Below are 13,967 nucleotides of genomic sequence, written 5' to 3' on the forward strand. Positions count from 1 at the left end.
TTTTTTTACAACGACTATCCTGTATAAAGAAAATCATTTTTGTCTGTTTTTAATTTCTTGTACACGGAAAGTAGGTTGAAAGATAGTCCAAACGATGGACATACTTGGAGCGCCTAATCCGCAGTTGAATATCATTCCCGCGGAACTGTCCTTCTTTGCTCTATACAATCCAACTTTTGGTACTACAGATGAGACTTTCAAAGACCAGATATTTTATTACTATTCCAAAAAGGATGCAGGTACAACTGAAGAGGCAAAGACCAATGAAGAGCATGAAAAAGAAAGACAGATTGGTCTAGCCCAAGGAATGGTCAATTTTGCAAAGTATGTCAGCCTCGTGGCCTTGCTTTTACTTGAACTAATACACGTGTAGAAGCTTTGCAGAAAAAGATATTGATCATATAGACACAGAAAAGTCTAGAATCATTATCAAAGAACTAGAATTTAATTGGTGGATTGTTGTTGTAAGTTTAACTCTAGATAGTATATGCTTGCTGCTAACTATATGCAGTCCATCAAACTAACTCAACTTCCCATAGTAACATCTAGGTCTGAAATCTATGTTGGTCCTGGAGATGGTTATGAGTCTTCTACTAGGGATCTCAAAAGCCCAGCACTAGCTATCTCTCAATTAACTAATGCTTATCGCATATTTCTTCTTCATAATGGAGCTTCATTAACCAAGCTATGTAAGAGACTGGAGCGATCGGTCTTTTGTGGGTTGCTGGAAAATTTCTGGTCCCGCTTTTTGACAAGATGGAATATCATGCTTGAGGGAATTCCAGCTGCAGATCTTCTCGGTGGTATCAAATTAGCCGCTGGAGGTGAATTAGGTGTCGGTGTAGGAGAAGAAGAATGGGGTAGTGGAGAGCGAGAGGTATTGGAAGATTTCTCTCGCCGCACATTAGGCCTTGTAGACATGGTAGTCGCTCGGTTTGAACTGCTCCCACTACTCCAGAAAAAGAGGAGAAGAATGGCGCAATGCCTCAACCATGGATGGGTGCTGGAAACTTGATGGATACACATGATGGTGTTGTATTTTCTGGTATGGGTAAACTTGCTAGACAATCAACCAAGGATGTATTCGAATGGATGAGATGGATTTATACATATGGTGAAGGAACTTATGCTGTAAGGGACAGTCCTAGCTCTGGTAGAAGGAGAAGAAGGAAAAAGTCAAGTCAGATTAAAATACCTGCTAAACCAGGTCAACATGTTCCTGGAATTCCAAAACCAATCATAGGAGGTGCAGCCGGTGCTTCGAACAAATCGGCATCAAGTAAAGTTGATAAGAAGAGGTACATCAAAACATCAGAAAACTCAAAGTGTTCCAGTAGCCAGTACATCAACTGAAGATTCATGGACAAAATATCTTACATTTGGTTATGGAACATTATGGGGACTTGCAGAGGCTGAAAGTATGGACATTGCAAATGCTTCTGCCGACATAATAAGAACAAAGATCAAAAATTTAATTGAGCAAGAAAATTCAGGACATTTCATTGTTGGCTTAAAAGGAGATGTTGAAGATGAAAGTGATGAAATGGATGAAGAAGATCCATCAAGTGGTCTGAACCAAAGGCTAATGAATAGAACTGTGTTTGCGAGAGTAAAAGGCCTAAGTCCAGGTCAAACTCCAACATCTTCAACATCAGACATAATGTCATTAAGCACAGAAAATTTAAGGAGTCAGGCCAGGTTAAGGGTTGTTGTGTATGTTCATAGACCATTTATCTACACGCTACTATTTGAAGCATCAACAGCTTCATTAAGTATACCAGCATTCTATCGAAAACTGCACACATTTCTCTCATCCTTGAATCCTCTATTAGACAAGAGGACTGGTCCAAGTATAGCCAAACAGAGGCTTGCTTCTGAACCCGGTTTATTTCCACCACAACTTATTAGTCGAGATGGTGTATGGGCAGCAGTACATGATAAAGCTACTCTAAGCACTTGGTCAACTCTACCATCCATTCCCCCACCATCAAACGTCTCCAATGAAGGCTCATCGTCATCAGCATGGATTCGCAGTGATGCTCTAACAGCATATACGACTGCATTAGAGATTCTTTCAAACATTACTCCAATAGAGAAAGAGCGTAGTGTCAAGACTGCAAGAGGATGGTGGATAGTTTGGGCACGGCAGATGTCTCAATATGACAGAGCACCAGATGAAAGCAATCCGGGAAGTAGCTCTGATACGCTACGACCTATGAGAGGAGAACGGCAGATATTAATTCTCAAGAAACACAAGGAGACACTAATAAGAATAGAATGTCGTCTGGTTGGGGAATTTCGGCAGTTATGTCATCCAAAGATCAGGGTAAATTGGATGCTTCTAAGATTGGCGTTGGATTTGACCCTAGGAAATACATGGAGGGAATTGTCAGAATGGGAAGATGAAAAGGTTCACTTTGGAACCAAGGGGAATTAAAATTACTATATAATGACATAAAGATCGTAATGTGTATGAAAAGAGGTCTGCGGATTCGCTAAATACTGGAAAAACACTTGACACAACGGATCAACTTTTATGTTGTAGTGTTGTAAGTCATCGTACACGCATTTGCTAGCAATCGAGATACCCAATAACAAAGTATTTTTGTAACTTGATAAAACTTTCAACCGTTCATTTGGTGACAATTATTTCATAAGTTCTCTAAAGAACTGTTTAACAGCACCAGACATATCATCTGAAGCATTCTCGGTCTTTCCCTTTGAATCCGTGACCTTGATGCCCTCAAAATCGATCGTGTTATTATCCAGCACCTCGCTCATAGCAGACGGCGACATGACATGAGTACTGTCAGCTGAGATGAGATTGATCAGCGGCTTAAGTGTCTGCAATCCATGTGTTAGCAACAGTCATCTTCTCTCTCAATGTAGTACTTACAGCTTCCGGCTCATCCTCATACATGGCTCTCGCCTGTGCTCCGCTGTACATGGTATTCGGAAGGATAGGCACACGGATGGGCCCGTCTAAGCCGGCGTCAGGGTCGAGTGCGCCCGGCAGATATGCAAAGTCGATGGACGAGGTATCGTTCCAAGCAGCCCACTTAGAGGAGCTGGAGAACTCGCGACTCGACGATTCAGCGGCAGCGTTGCTGGCGGATGCTTGAGGTCTGCGACTGCTTTTCGATACGTCCGAGTTGGGAGCTGTATCGTGGATGTTGGCCGGGTCCGTCATGTGTAGATGGCGTTGCTGGCCTTTGGAAGCTTGCGAGCGAACGACGTTGGAGAGGGCGCGGAGGGCTGGTCTGGAGGCCATTTTGTGTTGTAATTGAGTCAATTGGAAAGAGGAAATTAGATTTCAAAAAAATAGAGTCAGAGTAAAAACAATATATGGACAATGGAGGTTTTCGGAAATCGGATAGCGTTGCTTGATATAGAAGCTATCTGAATTTCAGGGATCAGCTTCCTTAAGTGAGAGGGAAGGCTGCGAAATCGCAAATCCAAAAAAAAGGGTTTCACTCTGTACCACTTCTTAAATTCCCCTTTTCCAATAGAGTCTTACTAGTTGTTACCTTACTACAGATTACAAAAGGCGGTATGACGGGTTGTATGTCCTACGCGTGGCGTTGAAATGGTGGAAAATTGCGGTGTATCATGTATGTGAAGCTGTGGATATGCAAATAATTGATACACGTTTTGTCACACATCCAGAGGTACAATCAAGAGTGGAGAAAAATCAAAATCTCCAATTTTGATAAGAAAGAAAATCCATAATTCATCAATAGAAAAGCTTTATTGGTACATAGCCTTATCAGTTTAAAAAAAGTCTAAATAAAATTGAAAAAAATGGTATCAAGAAGTAAATACAACGTTGGTAGTCAACGTCAAATCGTTCCATTTTCAAAGCTTTGATCAATGGCATTTCTCGTGGCTTGCAGAAGCTTCAAATAGCTTTTACTCTGATTGGAGTAAGTATTATGATAAAGAAGCATCTTTTTTAACTCTTTCTCTTTTTTGCAAATATTCTCAATTGCATTATTTCAGGTTGACAGCATTCTGTACATTCTGTAACTAAAACCTTGGAAACAATAGATGCAACATTAACAAGACCCTGATCTGCAGCCCCACCAAACCCAATCAAGCTTGTCTAACTGGAGCCGGCGTAGAAGCTGGAATCTTTCTCTGCGCAAAAACTCGGGCCCTTCTGCGTTCTCCAATGAAGCTGGCAGCCACATAGACGACCCAAATGCATGCAGCCAAGACTGCATAAACCTTTGGGCCAGGGCCTTGTGTTCCAGCGAGCAGGAACCCTAGCCCGCCGTTGAGCATGCCAAGCGTGATGGCCACCCTTCCCACCCACAGATGGAAATGCGACGCCGACGTGCGCGTCTGGAACTTCTTGAAGTTGCTGTGGTGGATCAGCCCAAGAAGTGGCTGCATCCACAGGAATATGAAGATGAGCGTGCCTATAATTGCGTGCGGCGTTTCCATCTGGAGACGGAGTAAAAGATCGAATCAGTCAAATAGTTCTTGGAGACAAAGTTCAGAGAACTTGGTAGGCGACGGCTAGAAAACTTACAAAGTGTAAGCTTCGTGCCAAGTCAAGGCCGAAGCCAAAAGCTACCGTGAAGAAGACGAGTCCGATGATCTGGCATGCTGCATGAAACCATGCAATGCCAGGAAAACTCATCAATCGAATAGCAATCCCGCCAAAGGGAAAGAATCCCAAAAAGGCCATACCTGCAAGAATGGCATGTACCATAGTATTGAACTCGGTCTTTGTATATTTGGAGATGCGAGCACTGCTAGCTCCGCTCGTTGATACGACTGGTTTGTTTTTTCCACCTTGAGTAGGTTTTTGTCCGTTGGGACATGATGAGGCAGCTTGACGCTTCCAGTTTTGAGATAGGCCGCCGTTTGCGAATCCATGGTGGTGGTCCATTGCCAACCCAAGGTGGTGGAACGCCGTTTTGAATCCACGGTGGTGGACCTCCTCTGGTGGGAAAAATGGTGGCATACCCCCAGATAGTGGGCCGGAAAGGCTTCCTGAGAGCCCAGCGCCTACTCCGTTGATGTTGTTTACTCCGTTGACATTTCCGTTGACAGCGACAGCGTTCGTTCCTTGCTGTGATGCGGAACTACCAGTCGAGCCAACACCTGCTCCAGTACCAACACTTCCAGCAGATACAGAGCCAGATCCCGATGAAGCTGTTCCAACACTTCCAGCAGAAACTGATCCCGATCCTGATGAAGTGGTTCCAACACCTGTTCCAGCACCAGCGCTTCCTGCAGATACTGCACCCGATCCTGATGAAGCAGTTCCTACACCTGCTCCACTACCACTTGCGCCCGATCCTGATGAAACAGTTCCTGCACCTGCTCCGCTACCGCTTGTACTGCCGCTCACAACTCCAGAACCAGAAGTGCTTGAAGTTCCGCTTGTTCCAACACCAGCTCCAGTTCCTGCGCCTACGCTTGTACCTGCACTGCTTCCACTTGTTCCAGCAGAACCACTAGATGGATTCACAACTTGATTTTGTGGTGGGCCACAACCTGGTTGAACGCTACCTCCAGCACTACCAGAGGCATCTCCTGAAGTGAATGGATTTCCGCTACCACCTTTGGCCTTGGCAGTATCAAAGGCCATTGTTCCATAAATGCTGGTATGTTTTGAGATGGGGGCTGATTGACTATCAGAGTTTAAAGCGCTGCCCTGAACACCACCATAAATCCAGTTTGCTTGATCTGAACTGCAGCTTGTACTATTTGAATTAGTGAAACACCTCACATGTAATCGATATACTTACAGAGAATATTTGCTACTACCATCTGGCCATTTACGATTACCAGTTCCGTCTAGCAGAGTGAATTTAACATCTTGACTTGCACTTGGCTGAGAATGACCAGAACCTTTTCTACCAGAAACTGTAACATTTTGACCATTGCCAGAAGCATACATAATAAGGAAATTCGCACCAGACATTTGAGATCCAGTACCCATTCCAATCCAAGAATAAGAAGTTGGAGCAGTGATTTGAATGTAAACTCCACCTCCAGAATTTGCTCCAGCATCTGGAATATTCATACTATAACATCCGTCTGGTGCTGGACATTGTTTGTCAATTCCAGCAAGCACTGATGTGCCCTAAATGTTATGTTAGTAGATCCAAATCAATTGACACGACAAAACATACTTAAAGCTATTGATGATAATAAAAAGTTTCTCATCATCTCGACTGATTTATTTTTTCAGCCTTACAAAAAAAAGAAATACCAAATGAAAGTCTATGGTACATGACTTAGAAAAATTTGGTGATTCTCTATCTCGAGATATAAGTCGTTCTACTCCTAGGAGCCCGCATTCTCGTCATGACGTTCCCTGTATAGGTCATGGCATACCGATAAGGACAAAAATCAGTTAAATTAAAAATTGTTTTTGTATGCGGTACAACATTTAGGGGCGCGTTGAACGTGTACTTTGTATGTAGCAAAGGCCTTAGGGCTCCGCACTATTAGGCATGCTTCTTTCAAACATAGGCACAAGTAGAGCAAAGCATTAAAAAATTATTGCATTGTGGAAACAAATTTCTCGGTAACATCTAGTACAAGGCCTATTTCTAATTATACAGTAAAGACGTAGTATTTCAGGCAACCTCGTCTATACTTACCCAGAATTCCCAATTCGGTATTTTTCTGGAATCACAGGCCATCGATCTATCCCATCCATCAGGATAATGTCCATGCCGCCCTCTTGGTGAGTAATCATATGGCAATGTACTAGGAACGGCCCTGGATTCGACGCGTGGTATCGCACAACTAACCATGACGGATCGGTAATGGTCGTCACAGTGCTGAATGTGTCGCGATACGGAGGAGAAGTCAAATTGAAGGCTTCTGGTACCGATCGCATTGCTTCCTCTGTGGATTTCCATGGGAATGGCCCTGTGCCGCGTCCAATGAGATACATCTTGGAGCCGTGCTTGTGCATTGCATGCTCGGGCTGCGCTTTGTTCGAGTCGCCTACGTCTACTACAAAGACGAGGTCGATCCAAGTGTTGTTGAAAGTCATGATGGTGAGCTCTGATGCCATTTGGTTTCTGGTTCGTGGATCTTGTAGCAAAGGAACATTCGACTCGTAGCTTACATAGTACGGGTTGCGAGCATTGTCTAGAGTCCATTGCCAGTTAGCATCAACCCGAGCTAGAGTCAATACATGCAGCTCGTCTGCTGCCTTGGACATTTCAGGAGCATTGAAAGGTTCTATGATTGATTCGTTGAATTTGATTACCGTGTCAGTGGCGTTGGCTCCTCCATAATCGATATACGGAGTTGAGCCATTAACTTTTGTTTGATTACCATCACCATAAGAAAGAGTTGCAAATCCGGAGATAATCTGATTAGGAAGGTTGTTGGCAACTCTGATTGTATAATCTCCAGGAGTGTTGTTTAGTTTGATCATAGCAGAATATCTCTCTCCGTTTCGAAGTGAGAAGGTCTCGGCAAGTTGCGGTTTAATATACTGGCCATCAACAGCGTAAATCCATATCGGATGTTCATCAATTGACACAGTGGTGATTTTATAACCAATTGCTCCAATGAAATGCATTGCTAACCATTTCTTGCTTGGATCGACTTTAAAAACTTCTTTGGACCCTTCAGTCTTATTGCATCCAATTTGAAGACCCGAAGGAACTTCATAGAATCTAGTCAATAGGAAATCTCCTTGTCCTAGCATTTTATTGTTCATCGGCGCGCAACCTTTGTCTGAAACAACGGCATGGAAAGCATCCATTAATCCTTTAAGACGGGTTGGTACGTAATTCTGAAGTTCATCTTCTGGAGGGCAGTGTTCAGCACCTTTTCCGTTGATTAAGATGCTGTCTACACAACTGATTGTCATTAGAATTAAGGATTTGCAAATTCTCAAGAATACTTACTACATATCAAAATTGGCTTTCTGCTCAATTTGGAACCATTCATCGGAAGTGAATTTTGTCCAGTCAGAAACAATTGCAACTTGAGGATTCTTCGAAGCTTCTACCATATCTTTGATATCTGCTTGATCAGAAGATATTTGATCAAATGGACTTGGTTCATTTGCAGGAGGCTGAATGACAATGGCTCCGTACAATCCATCTTGAACAAGGCTTTTGACATGAGCATGGTACCAATAAACTCCATGAGTATTTGCATTCCAGTTATACTCAAATGATCCACCAGGTTTTATAGCGTCTTGAGTTAATCCAGGAACTCCATCAGACCAAACTGTGTTCTTCTGTTCAATTCCATGGAAATGTATGGTCGCATTGACTGGAAGTTTGTTATGAACCACAACTTTCACATCATCACCATAGTGTAGATTCATCTGTGGACCAGGGTATCCTCCATTAATGTAAACCATCTTCCTGGAATGGCCATTTGGAGCTCCATCTTCCCATGTCAAGGTTAATTCATAATTCAAATTCGCAGCCAACGAAATAACCACCAATCCCAAAAAGCTGACCAAGTTTACAAGGGGTTTACAAACCATATTTTTTTGTAAAAGTAGTTTCCTGATGATTGTCCGATCTGACAAGTTTACGGTGATACTGTGCTAGAGACGCAGGTACTGCTTCACCAATAGTACGGCCTAATCACGGCCACCTTTTCCTTGAAAAAACCGGACATCTTGAAAGCCAAGATCCGAAGACTGAGGAAAAGTCCGATGTAATTTCCGTCGGCTCAAACAGCGGAGAACAAGCGAGGCCGAAAGAAATGGCAATCGCCATAATAGGATAGATTGAGCGACGTATTCATTTTGTGAGCCGCTTTATCTCCGTCAAAGTGTTTCTATTTGTGATCTGAGAAATCGAAACATCTTGGCACCGTGATCCTGAACTAAATTCTAACCGGCCGGTGGATAAGCAGTTGTTTGTATTGTGTCCGGCTTTTCATGCGTCAGTCCGATGCAATATAAAATAGGGCCTGTATCCTGGTTGGCAAAGGTACATTTAAACTAGAGAGCCTCATGTAAAATCCCCGATCTTTGGTAACTATTCAAGATAGCATGCCGGAGTTTCGAAATTCAAAATATTGAATTAATATTAATACTCGCAAAATGATGTGGCAGCATTGATAAGCAGAACTGGTTATTGACATTGAAGCTTTAGACCTAGATGTGAGAGCAACTTTCTTGCATACTATTTATTTAGGCCATCTTGGTTATTTCCAGACTTAGGTTAATAGGATTAAATGCTCAAACTTGCTTGGCAATGCTAAAAGCGTTAGTTTTGTAGTTGTGGTTCTTAAGTTCTCTGCTAATTCCCATTTTAGGTAAATGTACCCTTAGATTGGAGATGTTGTTTTGAAACAAGACTCCAAGCAACATGTACTCTATCCGGAAAATGCGTCATCTTCAATAAGATGTTCTATTTTTTGCCTACTAGCTCATCCGCCCTGATCTACTTCACTACCTTTCCATTGGAAAAGATCATCAGCCAAGTCTTTCACTATACACGCATATAAATGTCAACAAACTTGATTCACTAGACTTGTTTCAAGAATTTTCGTCAACTATCATTAATTAAGATCATCAAATAAAGATCATCATAAATTATTCTTCGATTTTTCGATTTCATTCGCAAGTCGTCGTAGCTTATACGTGAGCTTCTATATACCATCCTTTTCTTTCTAGAATATGGCAACCGTTGGCCTAATGTCAGGGCATATCTCGCTTACACAACAGACTCATGCCAGTCAAACTTGCGATTATATCTCCGTAGTGTCAAAATGTTTGTCGGTAGCTTTCGTAAGCATTGAATCTATTTGTCTTTGGCTAAGAATCTGTCAATCCTTAGTGCCGGTTCTCATATCCCATGTCGGCACTGGGGATCCGAATAATGGTAGAAAAGAAAGATGTCTTTTTCTAGTATAAGTTTCTCTATTTTGTATCTGTGTTTTAAACTACTTCTTGGCTTATGCTCTGGGAAAGAAACAGATAATAGCCAATACTAACAATGTCTAAATCTTCAACTCCAGAACGAACCTATGATGATTCGATGAATGATACTATGATAGTGGAAAAGAGTATTGATCATTCTGCTGTGAATGATCCCGCACTGCCTGCTTCTGCTCAGGTTCCCCAACAAGAGGTTCCCATGACGGTGCCTAAGCAGATACTTTTTGTTGGTGTCATAGTATTATCACATTTCATGACACAAGCAGGGTTTGCTCAAGCTATTGCACCTATCATGATAATAGCACACTCGTTTGGTGGAGATGTAGACCCAAGGAATACTACATGGGGAGTTGCTGCATACGCCTTAACCTCTGGAACCTTTATATTAATCTCTGGACGTTTAGGAGACATCATGGGTCATCAAAAGGTTTTCTCACTTGGTTATATCTGGTTCATGGCCTGGAGTGTATTGACTGGTTTATCTTATTACTCACATAGTCTGCCCTTTTTCGACTTCTGTAGAGCAATGGCTGGTATAGGCCCAGCACTTCTCATTCCAAATGGATTAGCACTACTTGCTCGTGCCTATCCTCCAGGATTGAAGAAGAATCTCTTATTCAGTTTATTCGGTTTCATGGCACCTCTTGGGTTCGTAGTTGGAGCAGCTTTTGCAAGTATGTGGTCACAGTTAGTGTGGTGGCCCTGGACGTTTTGGGCTTTCTCCTTTGGATGCTTCTTTCTGTGGGGACTTTCGCTTTTTGCGGTTCCAAAAGTACTTTGCGAGAAACCTAAAAACCCACCAGGTTTCGATTGGCTTGGATCATTCTTTGGTGTCATTGGTCTGGTGCTCACAACTGTTGCAGTTACAAATGCTCCAATTTATGGTTGGCAACAAGATCATGTCATTGCTACATTCGTTCTTGGTATTGTCTTTATTGGTGTCTTCTTATTCGTCGAGTCCAGAGCTGAAAGCCCATTACTACCAATTTCACAGCTTGATGCAACAATCGGCTGGATGTTGACTTGCGTAGGTCTGGGATGGGGCTGTTTCGGCATCTGGTTATTTTACGTATGGAGGTTTCTGGGTCAGTTCCGACATAAATCTCCACTTCTTATCTCGGCTTATTACGCTCCAGCACCAATATCTGGATTCATTGCTTCTGGATTTACCGGATTTTTTGATCACCCACTCACCGATTTCTTTCGTCAACCTGTTGAGTATGACTGCATTCTTTATCGGATGTACTATTGCAGCTACAATGCCGGTTGAGCAAAGTTATTGGGCCCAAATATTTATTTCTATCATTGTTATGCCTTTCGGTATGGACATGTCTTTCCCGTCAGCCACAATTGTGCTTTCACATCATATGTCCATGGAGCACCAGGGTTTGGCTGCATCATTAGTGGTCACAGTCGTCAATTATAGCATTGGTCTAGGTTTAGGAATTGCTGGAACTGCTGAACGATATGTAACTGAGCGTGCAATTAGGAATCATGATCCACATGCTGTTGTACATGGAGTCAAGGCGGGATTCTATGTTGGTATGGGAATGTCGGCTTTGGGTATTTTATTAGCTTTACTTTACTTCCTCAGGTCGTTGAAAAAAGAGGGCTGGAGACCAATTGATGGATAGTCATTTGTAACATTATGATTTGCATGATTTTCACGGCTGTATTCAAACGTGTATGATAATGATAGATATTTTGGTTATAGACATTTCCGTTATAACATTTTAATAGGTCAATTACAGTTAGGTTTATGTAATTCGATCTATCATATCACAAAAACCTTTTGTGATGTCGAATTTCTCTATTGAAATGTTGCGAGCCCATGACGACAACTGATGAACAGACTGTTGCAAAACTCTTCAAGCAATCTCAGAAGAGAGGAGAGACATGTTTTAAAAGATCTAACAAGTTAAAAATTTATAGTCCTGGTGATAAACAGTTTAATCCTTATATCTTTGAGCTAACTAATTATAGTCTATGGATAAAGGCATCAGTCGAGCTGCAATCAGTATCTGAATGTGCCAACCTGAACATGGACATCGATAAATTTCCAGTCTTGCTTGAGAGAAGTTAACATTCTCTCGATTCGATGCACTCTTGCTTTAGAATCTCGACGGGTCCACAAGTTTTCCTCTTCACTTTCTTCATCACTGGTATTAGCGATCGAGCTGCCAGCTGTCGAATTGGTTGGATCGGACTCAAGTTTGTGTAATTCGTCTTGAAAAGCGCCTTCAGTGGCACCATCAAGATGCTCAAGTTCAAATTGAGCATCCTCAACCTCAAGTTGAAGATGATTTTCATGATTGGGGCCATCTTCAATGTCCGAATCAGCATCATTTCTCACATCCTCCATGTCCCTCATACCATCATCACCTCCTTCCTTCTTTACTTCAGATTTATCAGTGTCATTTTTGTTACGGTTCAGCTGTTTTTGAAGCTCTTCTATCGCTTTTTTCAGGCCAGAACGACGTTCGTTCATCTCTTCTCTTAAAGCAAGTCGACGCTTTTGAGTCCACTTCTCTATAGCTCTTTCGGATCGTTTTGCTCTTAGTTCTTCAAGATTCTGCGATATCTCTTCACGTTTTTGCGCACGTCTTTCGTGATACTGCCGAACTTTGGATGGTCTCATACCAAATTTCACGTTTACAGTGAAAGTAAATGATTTCAAGCTATTGGACTTTGTATCAGCGAGCTTCAATGCATCTTTGATTTTGGAGATAGTTCTTGATGTAATCTTCGGCAAGGGATTAAGTTTCAAGTCGCCCATTTCACCGTACAAACGTTCATCATACTCCCAGCTGATAGTACGAAGGGATCCTGAGAAAAGCGCATCATAGATTTCTGTTGCAGTGGTTTTTCGACCACATATCCAGCTACGCAATTTGAGCTCCTCTAAATTGGATAAATTTCGCATGTCGTTGCCAGAGGGCAGTTGGTTACATGTGTTTTTCTTGGAACCCATCAAGTCGAGCACAAGGTATGTCAATGTGTTCTTAATGGAAGTGAGATGCTCTATAACTTTGATGGAGTTGCAATCTGAAACCCACGACCAGCTGGTTGACTTTTTAACGTTTTGAGTCTTGAGAACTAATTTCTCTACGTTTGGACAACACGCGAGTAAGGCTGGCAACAAGAATTTCATTTTGGCGCCGAAAATGAAAAGATCTTTAAGAACTGGCAAAGAGAATGTGACAGTTTCAATGGGAATTCTTCTTTGCCGGCGTAAAGTATTGCGAGGGACGTCAGTCGCGTAAGAGATGATAACGCAGATTCCAGTACGTCTTTTGTGAACGGTGCGCATACTCCAAGCGTAAGAGTTTGCAAGTTTTTCATCAAAGGTGTTGATCTACCAAGTAGATTCCACATCACCGGGTGAGCCAAAACGTCTTTGAAATCTTGGTGAGATTTACCGTATATCCAGCCTTTATTAGTTGGCTTCCAGTCAATTCTAATATCAAGTACTCGAAGTCCACAAACCATTGATTTTAAGATAGCTTCAAGTCTCTGATTATAGCTCACTCCATTTACAGCCACGATTGGTAAAAGTTCCAGTGTTGGAGACATGTTATTTAAAAGGTCTGGGCATAAAGGACCTTGCTCTAAAGAAAGTCTAAATTTTCTCACATTGCTTCCAAAGGAGTTTTTGGGTGAAATAACTTCGCTTAACTCTTGGACTGCTGTGTTAAATGCCGCGTTGTTTGGTGCGTAGGGACAGAGAGTAGCATCCAAAGTGAGCTGCTTAAACAAGTACGGTAGTGGAATATACCTTGAATCGCGACAACTAAGTCTTAAAGCCATCAGGTTTTCGAAGAAACTTTCTTTTTCCAGAGATATGAAATCTAGTATTTGAAAATGTAGTTCAAGGGGAAGCCGCAGAAAGCCACATGATTCCCAGTTTTGTTGAGATATTTGATCAACTATTTGAGAATAGACTTCTTTGGAGAACTCAAACAGCTTGGAACGTTGAATCCCATCTTCGTTGATTTCTTCAAGGATTGGTCGAACCATTTCGTGAGGAAGACTGAGGAGTGCGTGTTTTTCAATATGACCCCCAATTACGGTTCGA

General features: G+C 42.1%; 2 protein-coding genes and 1 pseudogene across 2 annotated transcripts; 2 read left to right on the plus strand and 1 right to left on the minus strand.

The window, feature by feature from the left end:
• Positions 1-94: 94 nt before the first annotated feature.
• On the plus strand, positions 95-2,437 carry LOC147878095 (uncharacterized). Its single transcript, XM_087372424.1, has 3 exons — positions 95-239; positions 576-922; positions 1,244-2,437. Exons 1-3 carry the CDS (start codon positions 95-97, stop codon positions 2,435-2,437), a joined length of 1,686 nt encoding a protein of 561 aa, XP_087228550.1.
• Positions 2,438-6,619: 4,182 nt separating this feature from the next.
• Positions 6,620-7,855, minus strand: LOC147878096 (laccase abr2 pseudogene; annotated as a pseudogene).
• A 2,095-nt stretch (positions 7,856-9,950) lies between these two features.
• Positions 9,951-11,162, plus strand: LOC147878097 (putative MFS-type transporter C1683.03c). The gene has a single exon (XM_087372426.1). It carries the CDS (start codon positions 9,951-9,953, stop codon positions 11,160-11,162), a length of 1,212 nt encoding a protein of 403 aa, XP_087228552.1.
• The last annotated feature ends 2,805 nt before the right edge of the window (positions 11,163-13,967 follow it).

The sequence above is a fragment of the Dipteris shenzhenensis genome, unplaced genomic scaffold, assembly GCF_047967505.1.
Source record: "Dipteris shenzhenensis isolate YYH24624 ecotype China unplaced genomic scaffold, Dip_SZ_1.0 scaf0561, whole genome shotgun sequence".
NCBI lineage: Eukaryota > Viridiplantae > Streptophyta > Polypodiopsida > Gleicheniales > Dipteridaceae > Dipteris > Dipteris shenzhenensis.

What these genes read in the sequence shown, in the direction of transcription:
- LOC147878097 (XM_087372426.1), top strand. Translation starts at nt 9,951, where the DNA reads ATGTCTAAATCTTCAACTCCAGAACGAACCTATGATGATTCGATGAAT.
- LOC147878095 (XM_087372424.1), top strand. Translation starts at nt 95, where the DNA reads ATGGACATACTTGGAGCGCCTAATCCGCAGTTGAATATCATTCCCGCG. An exon ending in CTATTCCAAAAAGGATGCAG is followed by an intron (nt 240 to 575) that starts GTACAACTGAAG and finishes TTGGTCCTGGAG; the next exon opens with ATGGTTATGAGTCTTCTACT. An exon ending in CATTAGGCCTTGTAGACATG is followed by an intron (nt 923 to 1,243) that starts GTAGTCGCTCGG and finishes AACCAATCATAG; the next exon opens with GAGGTGCAGCCGGTGCTTCG.